This window comes from Lycorma delicatula, chromosome 3 (genome assembly GCF_047948215.1).
Source record: "Lycorma delicatula isolate Av1 chromosome 3, ASM4794821v1, whole genome shotgun sequence".
NCBI lineage: Eukaryota > Metazoa > Arthropoda > Insecta > Hemiptera > Fulgoridae > Lycorma > Lycorma delicatula.
This window is the reverse complement of record NC_134457.1, coordinates 85,753,559-85,778,358: the sequence shown is the minus strand read 5'-3', so window position 1 is coordinate 85,778,358 and position 24,800 is coordinate 85,753,559. Positions and strand designations below refer to the sequence as shown.

General features: G+C 26.0%; 1 protein-coding gene across 5 annotated transcripts in view; it reads left to right on the top strand.

Annotated features, from left to right (window-relative positions):
* LOC142321764 (adipokinetic hormone/corazonin-related peptide receptor variant I-like) overlaps nucleotides 1–24,800 on the top strand; it is a 737,321-nt gene that overhangs the window by 691,824 nt on the left and 20,697 nt on the right. For 3 of the 5 annotated variants that reach the window (XM_075360128.1, XM_075360129.1, XM_075360130.1), the window contains one exon: nucleotides 6,361–6,502. In XM_075360128.1, the coding sequence (XP_075216243.1) occupies nucleotides 6,361–6,502 (142 nt within the window). Of the gene's footprint in view, nucleotides 1–6,360; nucleotides 6,599–20,764; nucleotides 21,139–24,800 lie in introns of those variants that run through there. The other 2 variants (XM_075360132.1, XM_075360131.1) reach the window with 2 other exon arrangements.

The window sequence follows — 24,800 nt, the reverse complement described above, 5'->3', positions numbered from 1 at the left end:
AATAGTTACTCAGATTGGCGGAGGAACAACTCATGGTGACCTTAGATTTGAACTTGAAATTGACATTGACCGTTATTTCAAGGTTAACCCGATTTTTTTCAAATGGAATGACCTATTTTTGACCCGACCTATTAAAAGAGCAGAAAATTTTATATTGAAATATGTGGTCACAATATGACCTTGGACGTTTCTTAAGAGCGTTTCATTTTAATCGCCCTAGGCGATTTTCTTGTAAACTACGCAAAATAAAAAAAAATTACCGGAACAAAAATTACTCAGATTTGAGAGGGGCACATCATGGTGATTTTGAACTTGACCTTGACCTTATTTCAAATTTAACACGATTTTTCAAATGGAATGACCTATTGTTGACCTCACTAATGAAAAGAGCAGAGAATTTTACATTGAAATATGTAGTCACACGTATGACCTTGAACATTTTTTGAGGTCATACCGCTAACCATCAGATATATATATATATATATATATATATATATATATATATATATATATATATATATATAGGCCTATGAATATAATTTGTGGCTTGAAAATCTCCAAAACTACTAAATCAGTTTCATTGAAATTTAGATATGCTGTAGCAGTCTATCTGAAGTTGTGCATGTAAAACTTTTATGAAGATTGGTTGAGTCTTTCTTCAGTTACGCTCAATTTAAGGTCGATAACAGACAACATAACTTCAATTTGAGGTATGATGGCTTTGAATTTGTGTATTTTTCATACGCGCTAATGAAGCGAGTCACAGTGCTGCGTAAGTTTAAACTTGATGCTTGTGTGTAGGGCCTAATCGTTATTTTTAATTATTTAATGAAATTATGGTTATAAAAATTTGATTTTCTTATAAACAGAAAATATACTTTAATATAAAATTAAAAAAAAAAATTAAACCTCTTTTAGTTTTCCTTCTAATTTATGTTTTTTTTAAATTTCTTGCACGAAAATTTATATAAATTAATTACACAAAAAATATTATACAAAATAAAATAAGACAAGGCGATCTTCTTGCGTAGTACTACGCAAGAACTTTTAAATTTTTTATCACCACTTAAGGATTATTTTCTTTAGAATTAATTTTACCTGAATGCCTCCCCTTGAGTAAGGGAGACAACAAAATGGAAAAAAAACATTTTTCGCAATTTCTAATTTTTAATCATCCTCAAAGAGTAATTTTTTATACAATAAACTCACTAAAATAACTTCCACCATTTTGATGGAGGAGCTTCCCGATTTCTAAAAATTTAGAAAAACATTTTTAATTTTTTTTAATATTTAATCAATTTTAGTGAATATTTTAATAATTAAAACATTATTGAATTATAAAAACATTGAAAGTTTTTTTTTTCAAAAATGAATTGCATGACTTAAAAAGCGTAGCGAGAAAGTTATGCACACATTACTGACTTTTTTCAAGAAATAATTGCTTTTCCTCAGAAATACAAATGTAATCACCTTTTATCAAAACGGTATTGTTATCTGAAAATTATATCTTTATGAACCTCAAGTTATAAGATAAATCATAAAGATTTAAAAAATAGATGATATGAGGAATTCTAAACTGACCATTTTCCGCTGAGAGTGTTCGAACTATATCTGCCACTTGAATTCATGAACTTTACACTTTCAAACCTATTTTTTAAATATGAACAGACAAACCATTTTTCTGTTTTACTAAAATTATAAATTCAAATTTGGATTCAAGCAATTTATATATTCGACATAGTCAACGCCTTCGTCTTACCTATTGTAAAATACCCCAGATGAATAATTATCAATGCAAAGTTATACAACTTTCATCACACAGTGGATATTTACAGAAAAATAAAAAAAACTGCCCTAGATAAAGTAATCAGAGAATGAGAAAAGAATATGAAAAAAAATTAAAACACACAACCAAATAAAATTGTGTTTGAAATTGAAAGAAATTTGAATTAAGGTACTTACGTATTAGCCCGTCGACCAAAAACTGTAAACTTTTGGTTTATTGTTAATATCACACGATACAACCATTATATTACCATTAATATAACCAATTATATTTACTTATTTTATAAATATAATTTAAGGAAACTTAACCCACGCCCGCTAACCTTGACCAATTAATGTCTTGAGTATTTAAATAATAAATTCAGTGTTGGATGTTGCCTTTAATGGCGATACACTATCGAGTTACATGCGGGATTCCTCAGGGATCAGTTCTGAGCCCATTACTTTGGGTCCTGACGTATGATGGTGTGCTGCAGCTTCAGTAACCGAAAAGAGTGACACCGGTAGTCTTTGCGGGCGATCTCGCCCTCGTAGTGAGGGTGAAGATAGAAGAAAGGGTTACCAGGGCTCGTAATACTGCCATCGACATGGTTAGCAGGTGGATGGCTGGCAGGGGTCTCCGGCTTTCTGGAGAGAAAACGAAATTTATGCTGATGGCAGAGAGAAGAGATCTGTGATTAGTGTTACTCCGAGTTGACGTTGTCCCGGTGCAGCAACTGATAGAAGCCAGTTACCCAGATCTGCTTTACGCAGATCTGGGTAACTGGCTGAACAGCAGGAGGACTTTCACCACCCACGTGAGAGAGACGTACGCAAACGCCATCAGGGTAGTTAAGAGCTTACATGGACTGCTGGCGAATACATCGGGCCCCCCGCACTTCGTGGCGCAGGCTAATCGCACACGTAGTTAATTTAGCTCTTTTACGAAATTTCTGTTTGGAAGAAAGCACTTGAGGTTGAAATAGACACTGGTTAGAGGGAGGTTAACGGCGAATGGCACTACGGGTAGCGTCTGCCTACGCCTCCGTGTCTACGGAGGCAGCGTGAGTAGTTGCGTGGATACCGCCGTTACAACAATTGACGAAGATGCGGACGAGAGTCCTGGAGGGGGTCGAGGGACTACTGCCTGGTTGGACGTGCTCAGCGAATGGAGGCCAGGTGGGATGTGCCGAATAAAGAACGATGGATACACCGTCTAATTGAAGAACTTGGGCCGTGGATCGGGAGGGGATTTGGGGAGCTGAATTCTTGGCTCTCCCAATTCCTAACCGGCCACGGCGGATTCAGAATATATCTTTGTGGGAGGTGAAGGATTGACAGTGATAATCTCCTTATTGCAGAGAGATGGACACCCCCGAACATGTTGTGTTTGAATGTAGGAGATGGGAGGCAGAAAGGCGGTTATATACAGAGGCAGTAGGCATGCTCACTGCTGATAATGTGATACAAAAGATGCTCCAAAGAGAACAGGAGTATGGCTTCATAGCGGGGCTTTATAACACCTACAATGGGGAGAAAGGACGAGAAGCAAGAGGATGATGAACATCCCCCTGCGGAGCTGCTGTTCGCCTACGCATGCCCAGGTGGGCAGTGGCTATGAGGTACGGGGAACTCCGGAACCCCGAACGTTAAAAGACCGCAATCCCGGCTGGGACGCCTCCTGTTGGGTGTCTCAACTAGAGGCAAATACATCAAAACCGAGTCCTGGCTCCTGGGGTGGGGAACAAGGACGATGTAGTCGGACCTGGTAACCCCATCTCAAAAGGGTTAGAGACAAGCAATTAAACAGCTGGATTTTTGGTTATCTCAAAGACACCTCCCGGAGCTCTGCAAGGCTTTATAGCAGGCCTCGGGAGCGGAGTTGATATAATACAACAAAAAAAATAAAAAAGTAAATTCAGTAATTATTGTAATTATTTATTATTTAAATAATCAAAACATTACTGTTAATTAGTCGAGGTTAGCGAACGCACATTAAGTCTGGGAAATTCATACCTGTAATTACAAGTAGCAAACTTTTTGTTTATTGTTATATAACCATTATATTACCATTTTTATAGCCATTTATATTAATTTATTTTATACATATTTAATCAAACTTAACCTACGCTCGCTTCGCTCGCTATCCTATGCTAATTAATACGGTAATGTATTGAGTATTTATAAATAATAAATTCAATAATTATTGCAATTCAATTATTTAATAGTTAAATAATCTAAATAATACTGTTAATCAGTTGAGTTTAGCGAACGAAACGAGTGTAGGTTAAGTTTGGTTAATTTATATCTACAATTATAAGCAATTATGCTTATATTTTTAATATGTAAGATATGTTAATGATCCCGTAACTTTGAAGTATTTTCAAAATTACGGGATCATTATGGTTATGGTCGACGTACTAATACGTAAGTACCGGAAAATACTGCTCAGTAGTCTTTGCTGATGGCATTGCAATTTTCTCGGACAATTTCAAAACGGTAGTACAAATATACCACAAAAAAAAATCACACCCTACTTTTTGTGTGATTTTTGTTACAAGTGTTTCCTTCTCCTATTTTTACTTCCTTGTACGAATTACAAGGAAGTATTGTAATCGCGAAAAATTTCGGTTTTCAGGTTTCAACGGAAATATCCATTTTAACCATCCCTGAATCCATTTTGACTAGTTTCGGCGTAATGTCTGTACGTACGTATGTATCTCGCAAAACTCAAAAACGATTAGCCGTAGGATGTTGAAATTTTGGATTTAGTACTATTTTAACTCTTAGTTGTGCACCTCCTCTTTTGACTGCAATCGGCTGAACCAAAAGTGTTCAAAAAAGCCCAAAATCCAAAAACATTGGATTTTGGATTTTTTCTTAACTGCAGTAATAAGCCCTCATTGAGAGCTTTTCAACGACATATCATAAGTGCTATTTATTTTCATTGGTTCCAGAGTTTTGCCAAATAAAATTTTAATTAATGAAATATTTGGATCTTACCAGCAGAAGGCACATCGGTTCGAATCAGATTTATTTCCTTTTTGTTATTTATTTCTTTTTTTAATGTATTAATTTATTAATAATTATTAACCTACGATTATAAAAAAAATGTACAACAAATAACAACAATAAAAAAAAATATAAAAATCTGAACTTATTAGTGAAATAAAATTTTAAGTACTTTTAAAAATGTATATGTGTAATTTAATAGGCATACAAGGAAGTCAGATTTTTTAATAACCAGATTGTACTTTCAATGAAAAACAAACACAAAACTGTGTTGAATAAAACATAACTGTGTTATGTAAAATATGTTATAATACATATTTTACATAATAAAGAGGCATTACGGCTGTCAGTCAAAAACAAAAATTTTGTATATGTATATTATTTCATTATTATGTGTAAAACACAAATTGATTACAGTTTAAAAATGTTTTAGTTAGCTGCTGTTATGTAAAAATATCACTTTCATTTTAATTTTAATCCTAATCTGTCTTTTTTTTAATCCTACCTTTCAGTGAATATCACTAATTAGTTGTAGATAAAGAAGCTTGAATATGAAACACATTCTTCGCTTTCCATTTAAAATAGGAAAGCCCCATACGTGGGTATGAAGTCATACCAAAAAATAGATTGTTTCATTTGCTAAATTTTTCTATGTTTAATGTTGAAAACATAAGGGTTCCTAGTACTTTATTAACATTCTGTATATATATATATATAAAATTACTTAATCATCCTTTTTTTTTTAATTTTAGATGTAATTTTTTTACTACTGTATAATTTGTATTTTTTTTAAAATAAATTTTATTCTCTTCTTAGTTAGCTTTTTTCCATTTCTATGGATCCCTTTACAACAATTTATTGTAATTTCTCTTTATCTGTGTATGCCACTTATCATTTTTTTTTTCTTTTTTCTGTGTGTTTCACATTTTCTACAAAATGTTGGTATTGTTTTTATTTGGATTATTTTTAAATATAGTTTGTTTCTGAATTTTAGACAATAATAATCTCTCTAGTTATTCTTCCATTATTTTTTTTTAAATTGATTAATTTTTTATCATCCTTTTTTAAGAAAAAAATACAGTAGCATACACATGAATACAAAGGGTTCATAACACCTTTAATCTTGTAAGTAATACATACTTATTTTTTTTTCTGGCCAATTATATATTTCTAAAAATAAATTCTTTTTTTAATAATTTTAAGTCTAATTTCTAATTTCTTTTATAGACATGAAGGTTAATGAAAATTTTTTTTTTAAAAATGGTTAAAGTTTGAAAACTTTTGTTATAAAATATTAATCCACATATAAGATAAATGTTCCAAGTCATTTTTAAGAATGCACTTAAAAGTAAGGCATTTAAATAATTAAGTAATTTAGGATTGATTACCCTCATCTCAGTTTTGTGAAAATTACCAGATTTTCTTCTGTTATGTGTGACTTATAAATATAGATTGCATTGTCAGTTGTAATTAATAGTGAAACAGAACAGTTAGTCAGTCATTCTCCATAGCAATATATAATAGAAACTATATAATGGAAAAAAAAAGTAATTTTTTGTTAATTCTTTTTTGTTTTGTTTCAAGGCACTTCATATTTCATGAAGAAGCATCAACAGTTGATCAGAAGATACAAAAAGGATTATACTTATTCGCATGCACAAATTCATGCATGAATCCACTAGTATACGGAGCTTTCAACATAAGGACTCGGCGCAATGATCGCCAGGTGAGACAGCGGTGTGCATCATCAGGCACGACTACATGTACAACAAGCTTCTCAATATCACTACGAAATGTTGAGTGACAAAATGGACCTCCTCTTGTGAGCCTTTGAATTAAAATGATTAAAAATTTTATAATATATTTTTCATTACTGATAAAAAGTTAAAATATATTACTGTCCTAATAATATAATTTTAAAAAATATTAAGTGAAAATATTTACAATAAATATTTTTACTAGCTTCAAGGCATAATCTATTTATTTTAAATTAATTATTGAACTTAAAACACAAATAGTTACTAAAAATGGGAGTTAATTTGGAAATAAGGTAAAAATTCTTAAGTAAAGTAAAATACATCTTTAATTCACATAAATCACAAAGATATTATAATTATTTATATATAGTCAAAGCATCTCATTAATAGCTGAATTTTGTAGCGTATAAAAAATGCTAAGTCTAACTGGGATTCAAACCTGGTCATCTTTATATTAATAATATTGACAGTAAAGTAAATCAAGCCCTATAGAAACTAACACAGATCTATTAGTAGAAAATATAAACCATATTTTTCAAAATATATAAAACACAGTCAGTATTCTGTTAACAAACAAATTCTAACATATTAATGAAGGAAGAAAAATCCGTCCAATATATATATATATTGGTCAAACTTAAAGATTGATTCAGAGCATCAAAATAAACAAAAAAAATATGTTCATGTAGACAAATGCCCTATCTCGTACCATTTTTCTCTGTTCATCATTTTGTTTTTTTTTTCACAATAGAGATTGACATCAGAGCAATTTGAAACATTTTAATAAAATTTAGTGACCTCAAACCCAACAACATATTCTACCAAATAAATATGTTTGAAGATCTTATCTTTCAAAATGAAAAAGCTGAAACTATTTAAACTTTTTAATTATTAACTCCTTTGATATAATAAGCCTTTTATTTTTAACAAAATGACACCTCATTTGTTCAAATTTGTTGATAAAGAACTGAGATATGGGTGAAATTGCTAAACTGGATTCAAAAATTATGTAGATGGCGGTTTTGTACCTGTTTTCATTTCCTTTACTAACTGAATTAATAATAATTTATAGACTAGTTCAAAAATTGTCAGATTGCTTAATTTTTGTGATAAACTATAACAATTTCAACTGTTCATCAATTGATAATTTAATTTAATTTACAACAAAAGACATTTATCTAATAAAACATAATTCAATATAACCAATATGATTAAAAATTTTCAGTGGCCACCATTTTGTAATTTTCAAAGGTAAAATTTTCAAACTTATTTATTTTGTAGAAGTTGTTGTTGAGTTTGTATATAACAAATTTCATAGGAATATCAGTTCTTATTGAGATATAAATTTTTACTGAAAAACACAAACTGGAGAACTGAAGGAGAATGAAGTGAGACATAGGTTACTTGCCCAAATGAATTTTGAATCAGCCTCTTAAGTCTGGCCAACATCTCCTTAGATACACTTTACCAAATTTCTGTTAGTTGGATTACATATAATAAAATACCAGAAACTATTTTTCATAATATTATCTTGATTGATTCATCGGGTAACAGAACCGCACATTTACTATATAATTATACTACAAAACATATCTTTGACATTTTGCTTACAGATCAGTTATAAGGTGGGTTTTACTATTCCCTGATAATTCAATAAAAGAATTAATGAAAAATTTAAGAAAAAATCTAAAAGAAATTAAATAGGGCAGTTAATAATAAACTTTTATTTAGCCTAGATTAAGTTAAAATACCGGTGTAGTATAAATTTAAATAATTCATTTATTAAATTATAATTTAGAGCTCTACATAAATATATATAAAAACTCATTAATAAAATATTTGAATACAAAAATGACAATTAACAAATGTAAAAGATTTTTTAAATTTATTTATTTTTCATTAATTTTATTTTATTTTACGCCAAATATGTATAAAGCTAGTCAATGGTCTACTCCTTTCAAATCCATTTTATGTATCCTTAGAAGGTAATAAAGATAATAATATAAGTTAGTAAGTAATAATAATTTTTGTGTATAAAAGTTGTTAATATATAAATATATTTTATTTATTTTTTTTTTAGTGTTACATTTATTAAAATTGGGATATGTATAACATTCTAATTTTATGTGAATAAGTTCTATTCTCATTATTTGAGTACAATAATAATGTACTTGGTCATACTTATTAAAATATTACATACATAGATTAATAATAAAAATAATTCCACATTTAAAATAAAAAGTTTTTAAAATCAAATGGTTTTTAAAATTTTAAATTATTTATTTCTAATGTATAGGTATAGTTTGTCTATTTTAACAGGGGAAAATATTTCATTTCTTAAACAGATTTTGAATTATTATAGACATTGATTTTGTAAATAATTAGTAATTTTCTACAATAATGTATTTTTGTATTGATTGATGTTAGGTGTTTTCTTTTTTTATTATTATTTATTTTAAAGTTTTTAAATAAATAAAAAAAAATTATTAACAAAATCTTTTACATTTGTTAAATTTAAATAAAAATAATTACTTTACAAAAGTTTAAAATCATGTTTTTAAAGTAACATAATATTTAAAAAAATAAAAAATCGACTCAAGGCCACAAGAAGAGGTTTATATACTTATTTTTTTTATGTGTATATATATATATATACAGACATATATATATATATATATATATATATATATATATTTCTATGGCCTATATTATATACACATTCAAATATTAATTATTAATTCCACCAACCTTATTCTAGTAAATAAATTTGTACATATTACAATATAATTTACAATTTTTAGTAAGGAATGAACATTATTAGACTGTGATTGCTCTGTAATTAAATATATATTTATATAAATATATATATACATATATATGTTGTGTTCACTGTATGTGTTGCATTGTTTTTTAATTATTATTATTACTATTACTAATATTTTAATTATCTGTAATTTTTTTATATAAATTAGTAATTGATTAATTATTTCAATATTATAAAAATTAATTAATTATTAGGTGATTATTAGAATACCATAATTTGGAAAAAAAACAATAAAATTATTTTTTAATAATTAGGAATCATTTTTAATTTTCATAATTATTATAGTTTACCAATTCAATAGTATTAATAATATGTGTATGCATGTGCCAAATGTATATATACAAACATATTATTTATTTTAATTATGAAGCATGTTTAAATATAGTTGTCATGTCAATATGTAAGCATACCTTATATACATATATATTCATACATATACCATTAAAAAAAAGAATTTTGTTATTTTTAACAAAAATTTTTACATACTCTTACAAAATTATTACATATCTAATTTTCCTTTTTTTCTAATAAAATAAACATAAAAAAGTATACAAAATATATATTTCATTCGAGTAACCTACTGTAAAAGAGAGAGTGGTGTTTTTTCTTTTGAAGTAAAATCATTCCTTCTTATAATTTATAATTACCTCTTCCAAGATATATTTCAAACCATATGACACCATTATCATTAACATCAAATGTACATAATAATTTACTTAAAATTACTCAAACGTATGAATAGAAAAAAATTGTATATTTGTTCGTATATGCTTCGTCAAGCGATATATTAATCAAGTTTACTACTTAAGTCAATTGCTTATAAACATAAGAGTAGTACGGTATAATAAATTTAACCGATTAATCGATATTTTATCTTGATATAACGTATAGAATCCCTTAATTAAATGGTTCTCAAACTGTGAGGTTAGTCCCCAGGGGTGGTAAAGGGTAATAAGGGGATGCGAAAGGACAATGGGTGTATAGAATTTCTAATATATGAGTGAGTATACACATCTTCTATAGAAACATTAAAACCTGACTGTTGTCAATTAATGTAAACAGATAAATTTAAAAAAATTAAATAATCTCAATAATTGTTAAAAGTCTTTCTTTGTTTTGTTGTTAAACCAAAATCAAAAACTTTCTCTTATAGAATATTAAAAAATAATAGTTACATACATTCAAAACCTTATGAACCAAAACTCATTTGTTTAATTTTTGTAAAGTTCATAGAAGTTACCCTGTTTAAAAAATCTTATTTATTCAAATATGCACAGTAAATTTTGTATGCAATTAAAAAAATATTAAACTAAAAGAAGAGAAAAAAGATTAAAATATTCCTGTTTATAAACACAATAATAATAAATAAATCATAAGTTATAAAATTATTATAATAAATAATTAAAAATATAAATAAATGATTAACAAGAAAATTATATTATTTAAATTAATGGTAAGATCATCTGATATCTTCTTTTTTAAATTCCCAGAGTAACAGTAAAAGTATCTATCAATCAATCTAATTTGTTTCATAGAATTTTATTAATCATCCAGTGTTTACACCAATGAATTGTCAGAAATATTCTTCTACATTTATGTAAAAATATATGTTATATAAATAAGTCAATAACAGACAACTGAGAATCCTAAAGAGCAAAATACCTAAGTACAATGCGCAAATCATGAACAATCCTTGTGATCACCCTATCAGTAATGATTTAAAAATTGTTTAACTTAAAAATCACAAATAAAGGTTACAAATTTAGTGTTTTGTTGCCAGAAATGTTTCATATTTTTCATTCTTTCTTCAAGTTATTTTTTTTTATTTATTACATATACATATATGTAATAATGCCTATTAAATTACATATATACATTTTTAAAAGTACATAATTTTTTTTTTTTTCACTAATAACTTCTGATTTTTTTCATATTTTGTTATTGTAATTATTGACTGTTATTTATTGTAATTTTTTTACCATCATGGGTTAATAGCTATTAATAAATCAATATATTTAAATTTAAAAAAAGTTAAAAAAAATAAATTAAAAAAAAAACAAGGAGATGAAGTTTGATTCAAACTGATGCAAGGCGCATCAGACTTACTCCCTTGTAAGATCCCTTGGATCTTACAAGGGAGTAAGTCCCCTTGGAAGGCCCCTTGTAAGATCCAAATATTTCATTAATTAAAATTTTATTTGGCTGTAACTCTGGAACCAATGAAAATAAGTACTACTTATGATATATCGTAGAAAAGCTCTTAATGAGGGCTTGTTACTGCAAGAAAAACTTCAAAATCCAAATTGTTTTGGATTTTGGGCTTTTTTGAACACTTTTGGTTCAGTTGATTGCAATCAAAATGGTAGGCGCACAACTAGATGTTACAACAGTCCTAAATCCAAAATTTCAACATTCTACGGCTAATCGTTTTTGGGTTATGTGAAATAAATACACACATACGTACAGACGTCATGCCGAAACTAGTCAGAATGGATTCAGGAATGATCAAAATGGATATTTCCATTGAAATCTGAAAACCAAAATTTTTCATTATGACAGTACTTCCTTTACTTCATACAAGGAAGTAAAAAACAAAGAAGATACGATTACATGCTACTGTCGTATCTCTTTTCAAGTTTAAGTTTGCCTCTTTCTTTTAAATTTAATAACTGATTTAAATAACTTTTTGCATTTCAGACCATTTCTCTTTAAATTTTTAACATTTTATTCAATTCTACATATTATTTCATTGTATAAAATCGAGGTATTTGTTCTCATTTAATCCATCTTTTAAGATTAAAATGAAAGCAAACATAAACTGAATCACCACATTCTTAAACCCTTACATACACAAGTTTTTTAATGTAAATTCTATTTAAAATTAAAAATAAGTACCATCATTATTTTGAATTTATTTATTTATAAATAAATTTATTTAAAAAATAAATAAATATACAAATATAAAGCTGTTTAATGTAAACATTTATTTAAGATAGTTATAAAATCATGTTCTTTTCTTATAAAATTTGTTTTACAAATAATTTTTTTTCTTAAGTGATTGTATAGTTTCATTTCAAAGATTCTTGATGCATATTTCTTTTCAATTCTAACACCTTTTTTTCATGAACTTGAGAAATGTTTTGATCACATAAAAAGTACCCTGATTATTATTTTTTTATATAAATCACTGATAAGAGTTTAGGATACTTATGGAACATAACACTGGTGTAAAAAAAACATTTATTTTGTAAGAATATGTAAAAACAAAAATAAATAATAATAAATTCATTAATATTATTTACCTTTTGTTATTATTATCAATAATGATTTATTGCTATATTTTTAGCCTTTTTTTATTTTTGGTTAGATTTTTAAATTTGCCTTTATCAGTTTTTTTTTTTTTTGGTTTAATTTCATTGTACACATGTATGTTAGATGTTTTAAATGTTATGTATAACTTCATATAACAAAAATATATTCCGTAAAAAATCTGTTAACTTATTTATTTTTTCTTCATTGAGCTCATAATGGCTGTGCTACTAAATATTAAATAATTGTGATGATATTATTTTTTAATTAAAAAAAAGAATTATTATAAAATACACTTTACCAGTGGAAGTAAAATTTTGGTGTGATTTGATGTTATGTACAATCAATATTATATAAATATATATTAAGTAAAATTATTACCAGATAAGTTATTTTCATCAAATTATTAGATATTTGTTTGAAAAATAATAAAATAAGTCAATACCAGTATAGAAAAAAAGAGTAATACTAATACCTCAATGGTGTAACGATAATATTTCAGCCTTTCATATGGAAAGTCTCACATTTGAATCTCCATTCAGCTTAACGTTTTTTTCATATTGTACAAAATCTTCTTACCATATTTTTACACACAAGCTTCAACATATACGGTTAATTAATAATTTACAACAAAAAATCTCTGCTGTATAAGGCATAGATTCAGTGGCTTAATCATTTTACATTGCATCAAAAAAAGATTGTCTTCATAATTTCTTTATGTAAATAAAATAATTAATTATCTTTTCATTTATTTTTTGCCTCTTTTTAAGAATGACATTGAATGAGTAAAGAACACTTGTAAACAAAAAATTTAACTGAAAATTAAACTTTAAATTTAACTGAAATTAATTGTACTCTTAAATGTGCTAAATCAAAATCATCCATTATTATACAACAGATATAAAACACAACTATAAAATTTACTATTATAATTTATAATATTTGTACTTCACATACTGCATAACTGGAACATTGTTATCTCTGATATGCTCAGAGCACTAACTTGTGTTCATCAGTACAACAAGCTCCTCCTGTTTAGTAGGGCATATAATTTTTATAATTTTTATAATGCCACAATAAATCATTCTAATTGGATTTTTTTTTCATTTTAGCCACTAAGTTATTTCAATTAATTCACTTTTTCAGTATCTTTTTCTTCTTCATCTCCTTCATAATTTCCCGGTGTTTTTTCTTTTCTTTCTTCTATCCAGGAATACTTCTAACATTGTTTTTGTATTTCCTGGAAACATGTTATGTTTTGCAATTTCTTTCTCATTGGTGAACATTCTTTGATGCTTCTTATTATCTATAGTTCTTCCATGTATCTTTCAGTTTCTGTGAGCCAGTTGTTATTGGTTTTTAGATCTTTTAATTGCATATTTATAGCCTATTAGTGTTCATTGTAGGTGATCATAGAAGATGATTCATCTTTTTCTGATTACATCAGAAATTTTCTTTAGGTTCAAGTAAAGTTCATTATTGTGTCTTCTGTATTCTTCTCCATCATTTAGGGGTCCTAAGACTTTTCTGAGTACTCTTTGTTCTTTTGTTTATAGTTTATCAATAAGAAGTTTCTTGTTAAATATCAGATATTCAGCTGCATATAGAGCTGCTATGAATGACCGTAGCTTACTATCTTAGTTTAGCATTAAATAATGGTATTGATTTCTGACTTAAGGTGTTCTTATTTAATTGATTGGCTATCCATTTTACTGATTCTTGATCTGATGGCTTCCTTTTCAAAGATGTAGAGTTGATTATCTCCTGTAGGTACTTGAATTTTTCAATTTTATAAATTATCCAGTATGCCATTATTAGTTTTTTGGGAGCCGATTTGATGTTTGTCATGAATTCTGTTTTCTTGATGGAGATCTGCATTCCTGTTTTTTCTGCTTGTATTTTTACTGTTATTTTTTTTTATTTATTCTCTTTCATTAAATTCATCAAATAGTATCTTTTTTAAACAAACACTTCTTCTATTTTTTCAACCAAATAATTTTAGAGAATCATAATTTTTATAATATTGGTGTTGTGATAATCACATTTAGCATTTGAATTATGTACTTAAAATTGAACTGAGTGGAAAGCAAATGTTATGAAAGATCGATAGAGAGAGTGAGAGAGAATGAGAGAGAGAGAGAGATGTTAAATTAACATTTGGCAAAATTACAAACAGAATGCCACAATAAATCAGAAGACTAAAATGAGGTGAATTATTTTTTGATAACCAATAAAGCACCTGCCTATTTGTGTTAAAACACTTCACTAAATTTTAGACAAAGATTATTTTATTGCTTGAGATGATTTTACCCTGTTAATTAACATAAGATATCTTTTCTATTCGTTAGTAATTTTAACCCTTAATAATAATGGTTTAATGAGTTACAGTCATGTAAAATGTAGAATTCTTGGATTAATCTGTATAAGATTACCTTACTGAATAGCGGGCCACTAACATGAATTTTTAGAATGGTGCAATGTACAAAAATATGTGTTTTTGTACTTCACATACTGCATAACTGGAACATTGTTATCTCTGATATGCTCAGAGCACTAACTTGTGTTCATCAGTACAACAAGCTCCTCCTGTTTAGTAGGGCATATGCTTTGTTTTATTTCACATTTCTCTTTTTTATGTTTGATTATTGTATATTTCAATTCATATTTAATATTTTATAATTTCAATATATAATTTTTATTAGATTTATTATTTTTTTTAATGTTTAATTTATTCATATAGTTTCAATTATGGATGGATGATTCTGGATAAAGAATTTATTATGAACTTTATAGAACTTCACAGATGACATCCATATTTATGGAAAGTGGTCAATAAAAACTACACAAACCATAATTTTGAAATTACACTGCACAAAGAATTGATGGATTAAAAAAAATACCACAATGAAGAAAATAAAAGTTTCATTATGAAAAGTTTCAGGTGATAAGCGATAGTTTTTGAAAAGAATTTAAGAAGGAACAATAATGTATGTGTGAAATGGGTGTTCGCTTGTGTTTTTTTTTTTTACATTCAACTAAATTTAATAAATTATCAAGTATAGTGCTGTTCATTCTCAAGATATTTTTTTTTAAATTCAAGATTTGCTTTCAATAATTTTTTAGTAGGTTAATATGTGGATAACTTTCTCATTTGTATAACCATTTTTTTATTTATATGTTTTTAATTTCATCCCTGCCTGTAAAAATGTCACAGCAATAAACACATAGTTAATAAACTTATGGTATTACTTAACTTCATTTCTTATTATATAACTGAATCTACATGACAAAGCTAAAAAAGAGTTAATAAAAATACCACATGCTAAACATTTAATATTTTAAATTGGACAGAATTCTTAATGTGTATACTTAGAACATGTAAAATGTGAAGTTTTCATTCTTATATGTATGCGCAAATATTTCTCTTTCCTAGTGTGGAAGTTTAGCATGTCTATTTTAAACCACATTTGTGGTGACTAAGTGTTTAGAATGTTGCATTTCAAATTCTCGAATAAGTACATCACATACAATGCATTCCAAATATCAGTAATAGTAGCCAGTTAATACAGGAACTTTATATTAAAATGCTCATGTCAAAATAGAAAGAAGTTCATTAATTCATTGTTTTACATTATCGGTCCCAGTCTTTCTTAAGATTGTGATATTCCTTCCTGAGGTACGAACAATATAAATCAGACCTCCTTTCTCTGATTATAATAATATTCACTAAAAAGTCATAACAGTCATCCTTATGATGAAGAGTAAAGATTTAAAAAATTAAATATAATCTTCATTTTGATTTTCTTGATATGCTGATGTAAAACAGTACATATTCAGTCATTGAAGATAAAACTGGAAACCATTTCATTCTTCATTTTCGCTACTAAACCCGGCATGAGTCTTTGTTGTTGTTGAGAATGGCTGGTCTTTTTTAAGGATTGACTTGTTGCTGAAGTCAGGTCAGATGCAACTTTTACACTTATCACAGGAAACTAAGAAATATACAAACTTAAGCAGTCTTTTAACAGAAACAAGATCTCTCTTTATTTTTTTTTTATAGTGACTCATCAAGTAAGACCTGAATGAAATGTAAACAACTGTTTTAATTGCAAGAATTAAATTATAACTTTTTTGTCATATAATTATTGTGAAGATATTATATTATATTAACTTTAATCCAAGTAGTAACAAAATAACATTAAATTTGGTTAATAATATTCTATACATATACATTTTTTTTTTTTAATTTTTATATGGCACTGATTATTGTGGTTATTAGGCAGGCATCAATATATATTAACAGTATACTGAAAAATTGTACCCAATTTTGTTACAGAAACTAGTGTATTAAATAGAGCTGACAGTTAGTTTTATACCCTTTTAATTTTCTCTGGAGCAAACAGGTTGTAAGGAGATGTAATTCACCATTTTATCTAGGATTTTCAAAAAATTTGACTTTAAAAATGAATTAAACAAAAATTAATTTTAAAAATAAATAAATTAAAATATTTGAAAAAATCTTTGTATTATTATTTTTCAAAACAATAAGTAAAACATTAATAATACAAATAAAAAAATTAAAAAAACAAGAAGACTACTTGTCCATAAAAGCAGCTTTTTTCTTTGAATCACAACATATTTATTCTTTTACTTTTTTACTTTCTTCTCTTTTAATTAGACTATTATATTTTTAATTGATTTCAAAAAAATTTCTTTGAATAGCAGCCAATTGTGTTTAAGAAAATAAAGTGCCAATTGTATTAAAAATAATAAAAGTATACATGTATATACATTTAAAATGAAACTTATTAAAATTTATTTTTTTTGATATTTCATTATTTTAATTTTAAATTTAATCTTGTAATGACACTCTAAATCAAATTATAAAATAAAACATTTTAAAAATTTACTTCAAAACATTTCTAGTCATTAATGCCACCAGTTTCAATGATTGATACGGCTTTTTTCACATGTTGATAAGTTAGACATGTTAAAAGTGTGGTTGAAAAGTGTGTTACTTAAAGATGTGTTTATTCTTTTAGTATATCTGTGTTGTGTCTTTTGTATGCTTATGTATTTCATTATGTTCAGGTGTTAAGATATGGTCCTTTTTATATATATATATATACATATATGTAGAATTTGTTGTCAATGTTAATGGATTTGTATCTATGAAGTGTTTAGCAAATGTGGACTTTATGTTGCTTTGCAGAGCTTTATAATGAACATGTAAAATTATCAACAAGATAACAAGTACTCCATGCCAAACTTACAAAAAAAAGTAAATTGTGAGGTGATTTCGTGTTACTTTCTTTACTTAACTGAACATACTGTTGCACATCAGCATGCCAAGCCCACAAAAGTGTAAGAAAGGTTCACTTCTGCAACTGACATCTTCTCTCTGTTGTCACTGACTAACAGTATAATGAATGTCACTACTTACAAGGAAAGCAAAACTGTTCAACATCTCTTGAAATTGGGAAACCCTTTCCACTGAGAAATAATCCATGATAAAACACTACTTTTTTCAGCTTTATTCCGCTGAAAAAAGTACTCTACTTTGAAACTTACAAAATGCAAAATAATTTCAATTTTAAAGAATCTATCATTTTAGAAAACCTTTTTTTTTAACTCCCATTAAAAAATTTCAAAATATACTATATGTTACCCTTATTTTGGATAAGGGTGATCGGTGTCTCAAACTCTAAGTTCCTATGACATTAGGAAGTGTCTTTGATGTGAAGACAGATGAAAGAGGAACTAGCTTAATTGTGTATGTATATTCACAAATATAATAATAATAATATTTGGAATACATGATAACTAGTTTCTGTTTTTTCAATACCCATTACAAAAAAATGAAAATTAATAAATCTTATTTATTTTAAGTGTAATAAATGTAATAGTAATAAACAAACTAACTATTTAATTTTAAGCTCACTTCAAATTATAATAAAAGCACTCTCTTACTGAAAGATTTTGACTTATAATCCCAGTTGAGTACTCACGTACTTCCACTTTAAAACAAATAAACATTTTATATATAAATGTATCAAAAATTATGTATATTTATACTCAAAATTCATAAATTACATACTTCAGTTAATATTAATAGTAGCAGCTTAATCTGATAACATTACAAAAGAAAGGGGCATTAACATAATTACTAATTATTTAAATAATACTTTATAGAGTTTGATGTATACACTTTTCTATTAAGTATACTGAATGTTAATCCTATATATATATATATATATAGGTATATATAAAATAGGTATATATATAATAGGTATATATAAAAGATTATATATATATATATATATATAATCTTTTGAAAATTCAAATAATTTATTAGTATATTGACTGACTTCTGTGTTAATAAATTACTATATTTTAATATTATATGAAATATAAACCACAAAAAAAAAACAATAATTATTAGTTAAACTTAACATATTAATTTCTAAGAATCGATTTTTACAGCATCCTGCATCTTCAATTGGTATGAAATTCTAAAATCACATTAAAATACTTTTAAAAATGTATTTTCATTTTACTTCAATTTTTCTTTTTTTTTTAATTTTGAAGTATTATGAACACACATGCAAATTTTTCTGTCCAGTTCTGGACAACAAATTTTGTTTTATTTTTATGTTGATTCTACACTACACGAAAATACTTTTTAAAGAACTGAAGAACCAAAGAGATAGGAATGAAAGGGTTTGAGATAGTTGAAAATAAGTGGCTAATACACAGAGATACATGTAAAACAAACAAACCGTAGAGATTAGAAAGTAACCATTACTTAGTGTGCAATATGGAAAATTTAAGAAACCCACTCTAACTTAAAAATAAAATATATCACTATAATTTAAATGTGCTTATATATATGAAGTATGACATTAATATCATTATGTTACTTGTTGGTTTCCTTCACAACTATTTTTGAAGTCTAGCAAAGTTGCTCAAGAATATTTATTTTTATCTCATTTTGGGATTATAAGCCAAGAACACTGTATACAGACCCCTATCTTCTGATCCAGGGTAATTTTTTTTAGCATCCACTTTGTTACCTCTCAGATTTAAGTAAATTTCAGGAATCATCTGAGGAATCTTAATAGGATAGAGTATCATTGCCATTTAAGGCCTTGAAGCATAAATTTGGCTGAGGTTATTTGTCATGCTTCACAGTCTCCCTTTGGGTAGATCATCCCTTTCTATAAACAAACTTTCTTTTAGTTATCATCAATCCCTTTCTTCCTAGATGTGTTCTGAGGGTTTGGTTGCTTGCCCACTATATTCATACTAAAATCACTGTAGGTGCTATATTCTAGGCATCTAAATCATTTGGAGGATACTTCTCTTCTGGACCAATCTGAGGACTCTACAAAACCCTCAACCTGTAGTTTAATTGATCATCAGGTTAAAGTTCCTGATTCTTCATAATATGGATATAAGTATCATAGAAATATCGTTCTTTCACTGAATAATATTACCAAAAATTTCAACAAAGTATAATTATTTAAAACTATTAAATACAGTGATTAAAAAAATAGAATTAGTAAACTCCTTGTTCATATTATAATTTACATCTCCTAAATTACCATTGATGTATGCTACTCTGTTAGATTAATTTCAACACAGCACACATTTATTTGTTTTTTTATTTGAAATTTCAGATATGTTTATTTCAAAAATTTTCTTTAGTAATTTTCAAAGAATATATTTTTTTTTCTTTATGAATACATATTTTAGTAACTTCCACTGATCTGAGTTTTTTTAAATTCATTAAATAAGTAACATTGGTAATAAAGTTAAAGATTCAATTTCATATTTTATAAAACTTAATCCAGTATCATATCTACATATATACTTTTTAATAATCTCTTTATTATGATGCAGATTTATTTTTAATTAAGTGCTCACTAAACTTTTATGTATATATAAAAAAATATTTATTTTAAATAATTTTAAATTAAAAAATAAGTAAGAAATCATTTATTTTTTATGAATTGAATTCTTTATGTATGTATTTATTAATGTTGGAATGTATTTATGCAAACGTATGAAATTTGGATATAAATATTTGTGTGTGCAGAGGAAAAAAGAATGCTTCAAAGTAATGCAAATGCACCGCATCTCTAGTCTGACAGTGCTGTGATTCATAATGCAGGAAACACTCTGAAAACTGCCTAATCAAGCCATGTGTGTTTTTGTGTAGAAAAATAAGTACTTTATAGAATAACATCATTGCTTGGTATCCTAAAATTTATATACATATATTATTTTTTAATGTAAGTTATAGAAGAATATTATAATTAATGATGTAATACATCATTTTATTTTAATTTAAAATAGTATCCTATCAAACTGATTTATTTTCTTTAATTTAATTAATAAAAAAAGTGGAATAAACATAAAAAAATATATAAATAAATACCAGAAGAGCGAATAAACATCATACCTATAAGTTATCGATAATCATATTAATAAATAAAATATTTATATGTAAAATCATAATATTAATAATAATAACAATATTTATTTTTAATGTATGTATAACTTTAGAATTTTAATTTTTTACATATTATTTTATTTATTTATTATTACTTTTCTCTTATTATTATTATTATTATTATTATTATTATTATTATTATTATTATTATTATTATTATTATTATTATTATCTTTTTATTAATAAATATCATTTGTTCATGTCATATTTATTTTATTAACATAATAGAATTGTATTATAGTAAAATTTCTTATATGCTGATGAATATATTTAAATTCATAAATATACAATATTTCTCAATAAATACAGTGTATTTATTTCTATTATTCTTCTGGTTAATGTCCTCATCATTTTATTCATTTTTTTTTAAGATTCTACTTTTTAATAATATACAATAATAAATTTATAAGATAATTTTTTTTTTTAAATTCTAATTATATTTCAAAGACTACTTGACAAGAATCACAACTTATTAAATAGCATAATGGTAATATTTTATTTTTTGTCTTTAATTACACTCAACCCAATGAAGACTGAGAGATTTTATTGAAACTGGTGTCTATGAACGATAATAATAAAGATGTATTTCAGTAAAAACAATAAGTTTTTGTTTGATAGTATTTCAGTGATAAACACATAGATATTTTTATATAATTATACTTTTTTATGTAGCTCAATGTATTTTTCTGTACATTGGTATAGTTTTTTGATAAAATAAAATAATAAAAAAGTAAAACAAAATGAAATAGATATACTACAGTTGCATACATATTAATATAATCTCAGAAAACTGAATTTTCTATTTTTTATGGGTACACTGGTTATCTACTTCATTTTTTTTTTTTAGTAATTTAAGGTTTTATACTTTATGTTGAATATGCTCTAATGGAGCATAGTAAATGGTGTCTAATGTAATTTTTTTAATCTTTCATGGTGGAAAAACATATGTTTTGTACTTTGTGTAATCCCAATATAATAAGGAATAGAATTGAAAAATAAAATAAAAAATCTGAATGTAAGCTAGTTTCTCTTTCTAAGAATATAGTCTCTGAAAATGAAATTAGAGACATGAATCCTACTTTAATATATTTTTAACCTACATCAAAAAGAGATATCCACACATTTTAATTAATTTTTTTTTTTTTTGTTAATGTATTCAAACTGTACTCTTCATCAAAAAAACTAATTTAGTTGATTCTTTTCTTTTTTTTTATTGAGCAAGTTCCTTTTGGATTCCAATTATAATTTTCTTCTAGCTAACTTAAGTAAAAGATTTTTAATAGAAAAATCCCACTGACTATTTCAAACATTTGAAAACATTTTCACATTTGAACCTTCAGGTATCAGTCAATGAATAGTATGTTGAAAAACTATGAACATGTAAAGAATTTGGACGGGAAGGTTGTTAAACAACTTCAAAATCAATTTTCATGAGCAGGGAGAGTGTTGACACAGTCAACAAATTTTTAAAGACAGTATTTAAGTGCAAGTCTAGATATATATTAAATTGAAAATCATGGCTATTAAAAAGATAGTGACAAAATGAACTGTGCCCCAAAAACTGACTTAACTTACTCAGTACTCCTTATTGAATTTACTAGATTATTAACACAATATTGCAACATATATTTATTCTCAGTGACATCCAACATAACTACAAAATCTGATAAATATTAAAAAAACAAATCTGCATAAAGTAACTAATAAATTGTCCTTCCACCTGCCATTAAAAAATTTCCATTACAAATAATATTAGCATTATAATCTATGAGCTACGTACATGGAAAAACAACTACAATGATTAACAACATTTTAAATTAACTGTTACTACAAACAAAAGTCTTCTTAAAATAGTAAATTAATAGCACGTAATAAATATTGTCATTTGATCAAACTATTTCTCCTCAAGGAACTAATTATAAGTTATTCACAGAAATTTAAGGAAATATTTGTTATTTTCAACAGGACATAACATGAAAACAATTTTAAATTACAAGAAATTAAATAAATAATTTACAGATTAGCAAACGTTTTGCTACCAAAGTCCTTTCTGAGTTATCAGCACTTTCTTCAGTGGATTATCTTATACCATTATTTATTAATGCTCCCCATCTAGGAAGGTTAGGAAAACCCTTACATTAGGGTTTTACATACTTACGTAATCAAATAATATAATATTTTACCTATATTTTGTTTCATCATTTAACATGTTTCTTTTTTGTTGGAAAATTAGTGTTTGCAAATTTCATATTGATCAAATTTGTTCAGCTTTTAATTTGTATGTGCTGTATGTAAGATCTGCATTTTGAAGTTACTTTTTTGTGTCTATATCCTGTTTTTATGAAGTGAATCCTTGAAGGTGTAGAGTACTTAAATATTATATAGAACAGATTGGATACACATTAATTCACTTTTTTTTAAATGTATCAGACTCTATACACAAGTACAGAATCAGATTTTGCTGAACACTCTGTAGAAAGAAGATCTACATATAGTGAAAGAATTATAAATTAATATATAACACATAAATTTTATATATAAAGTATAAAAACCAAGTTCTCAACACTCTTGAATAATATGAAATTTTTTAAATAATTTAACTGACTAAAATACTATATTAAACTAAGAAACACAATAAAATCAAATATAACACTGTTACGTATTTAATATACTTGCGTTATTTATTTACAGTGAGGACTAAAGTATTTAGTGTTACTAGATACTTTTCTGAAGAAAATGCTGGTAATTAGTTTCTCAAGATTTTTAAATGAAAAAATTCCATTAATTTTTAAGTTAAATTTAATTCTTTTAAAAAATATGTTATGCAAAAGAAAGTTCATAAATTACATGTGCAAGTGTGTACGTCATGTTTTAACAAAATTTGTCTAATTAATAGCAAATTACTTTCTTGTTTTATTTTAAGTACTATAATTCCTAATTAAATTAAATATTAATTTTAAAAATGAATTTCAGTAAGATTATATTAAAATATATTGCATCGTGAATTTAATGCTTTTTATGTTTATGTGTATTTGTGTAATGCACTGCTATTAATGTTATCAATGTGGCACAAGAAAAAATGTAATTAATAAATATTTTTTTAAATTACAGTTCATAAGAAAAAAGTAAACTGAATGAAAATGAATGTAATATTTAAATATATATATATTTTTTTTAAATATATATATATATATATATTTTTTTTTTTTTAAATATATATATATATATATTTTAAATATATTACCTTTAATCTATGTGCATATACCACTGATTGCATGTGGTTAAGATTTACCAGATAAGATAAAATCATAAATGTTTCATTGCTTCCTCAAGTCATCCTGAATATACAATTACAATTACCTTCAGAAAAATGGCAGAATAAACGAGCTTAAATATAAAACAAATAGTATACATTTTTTCTTCAACAATTAAACACATGATTTTAAAATTTTAATTATGCATAATGTAATTTATAATTATATAACTTCATTTTATTAAGCCTATCAAATATAAGATGAAACATAAGGAAAAAAGCAGCATTTAAGTATTAAAACAATAACTGAAATGAAATCTAAACAATCAGTTGGTGAAATGTTGATAAATAAAAATTTTTTTAGAA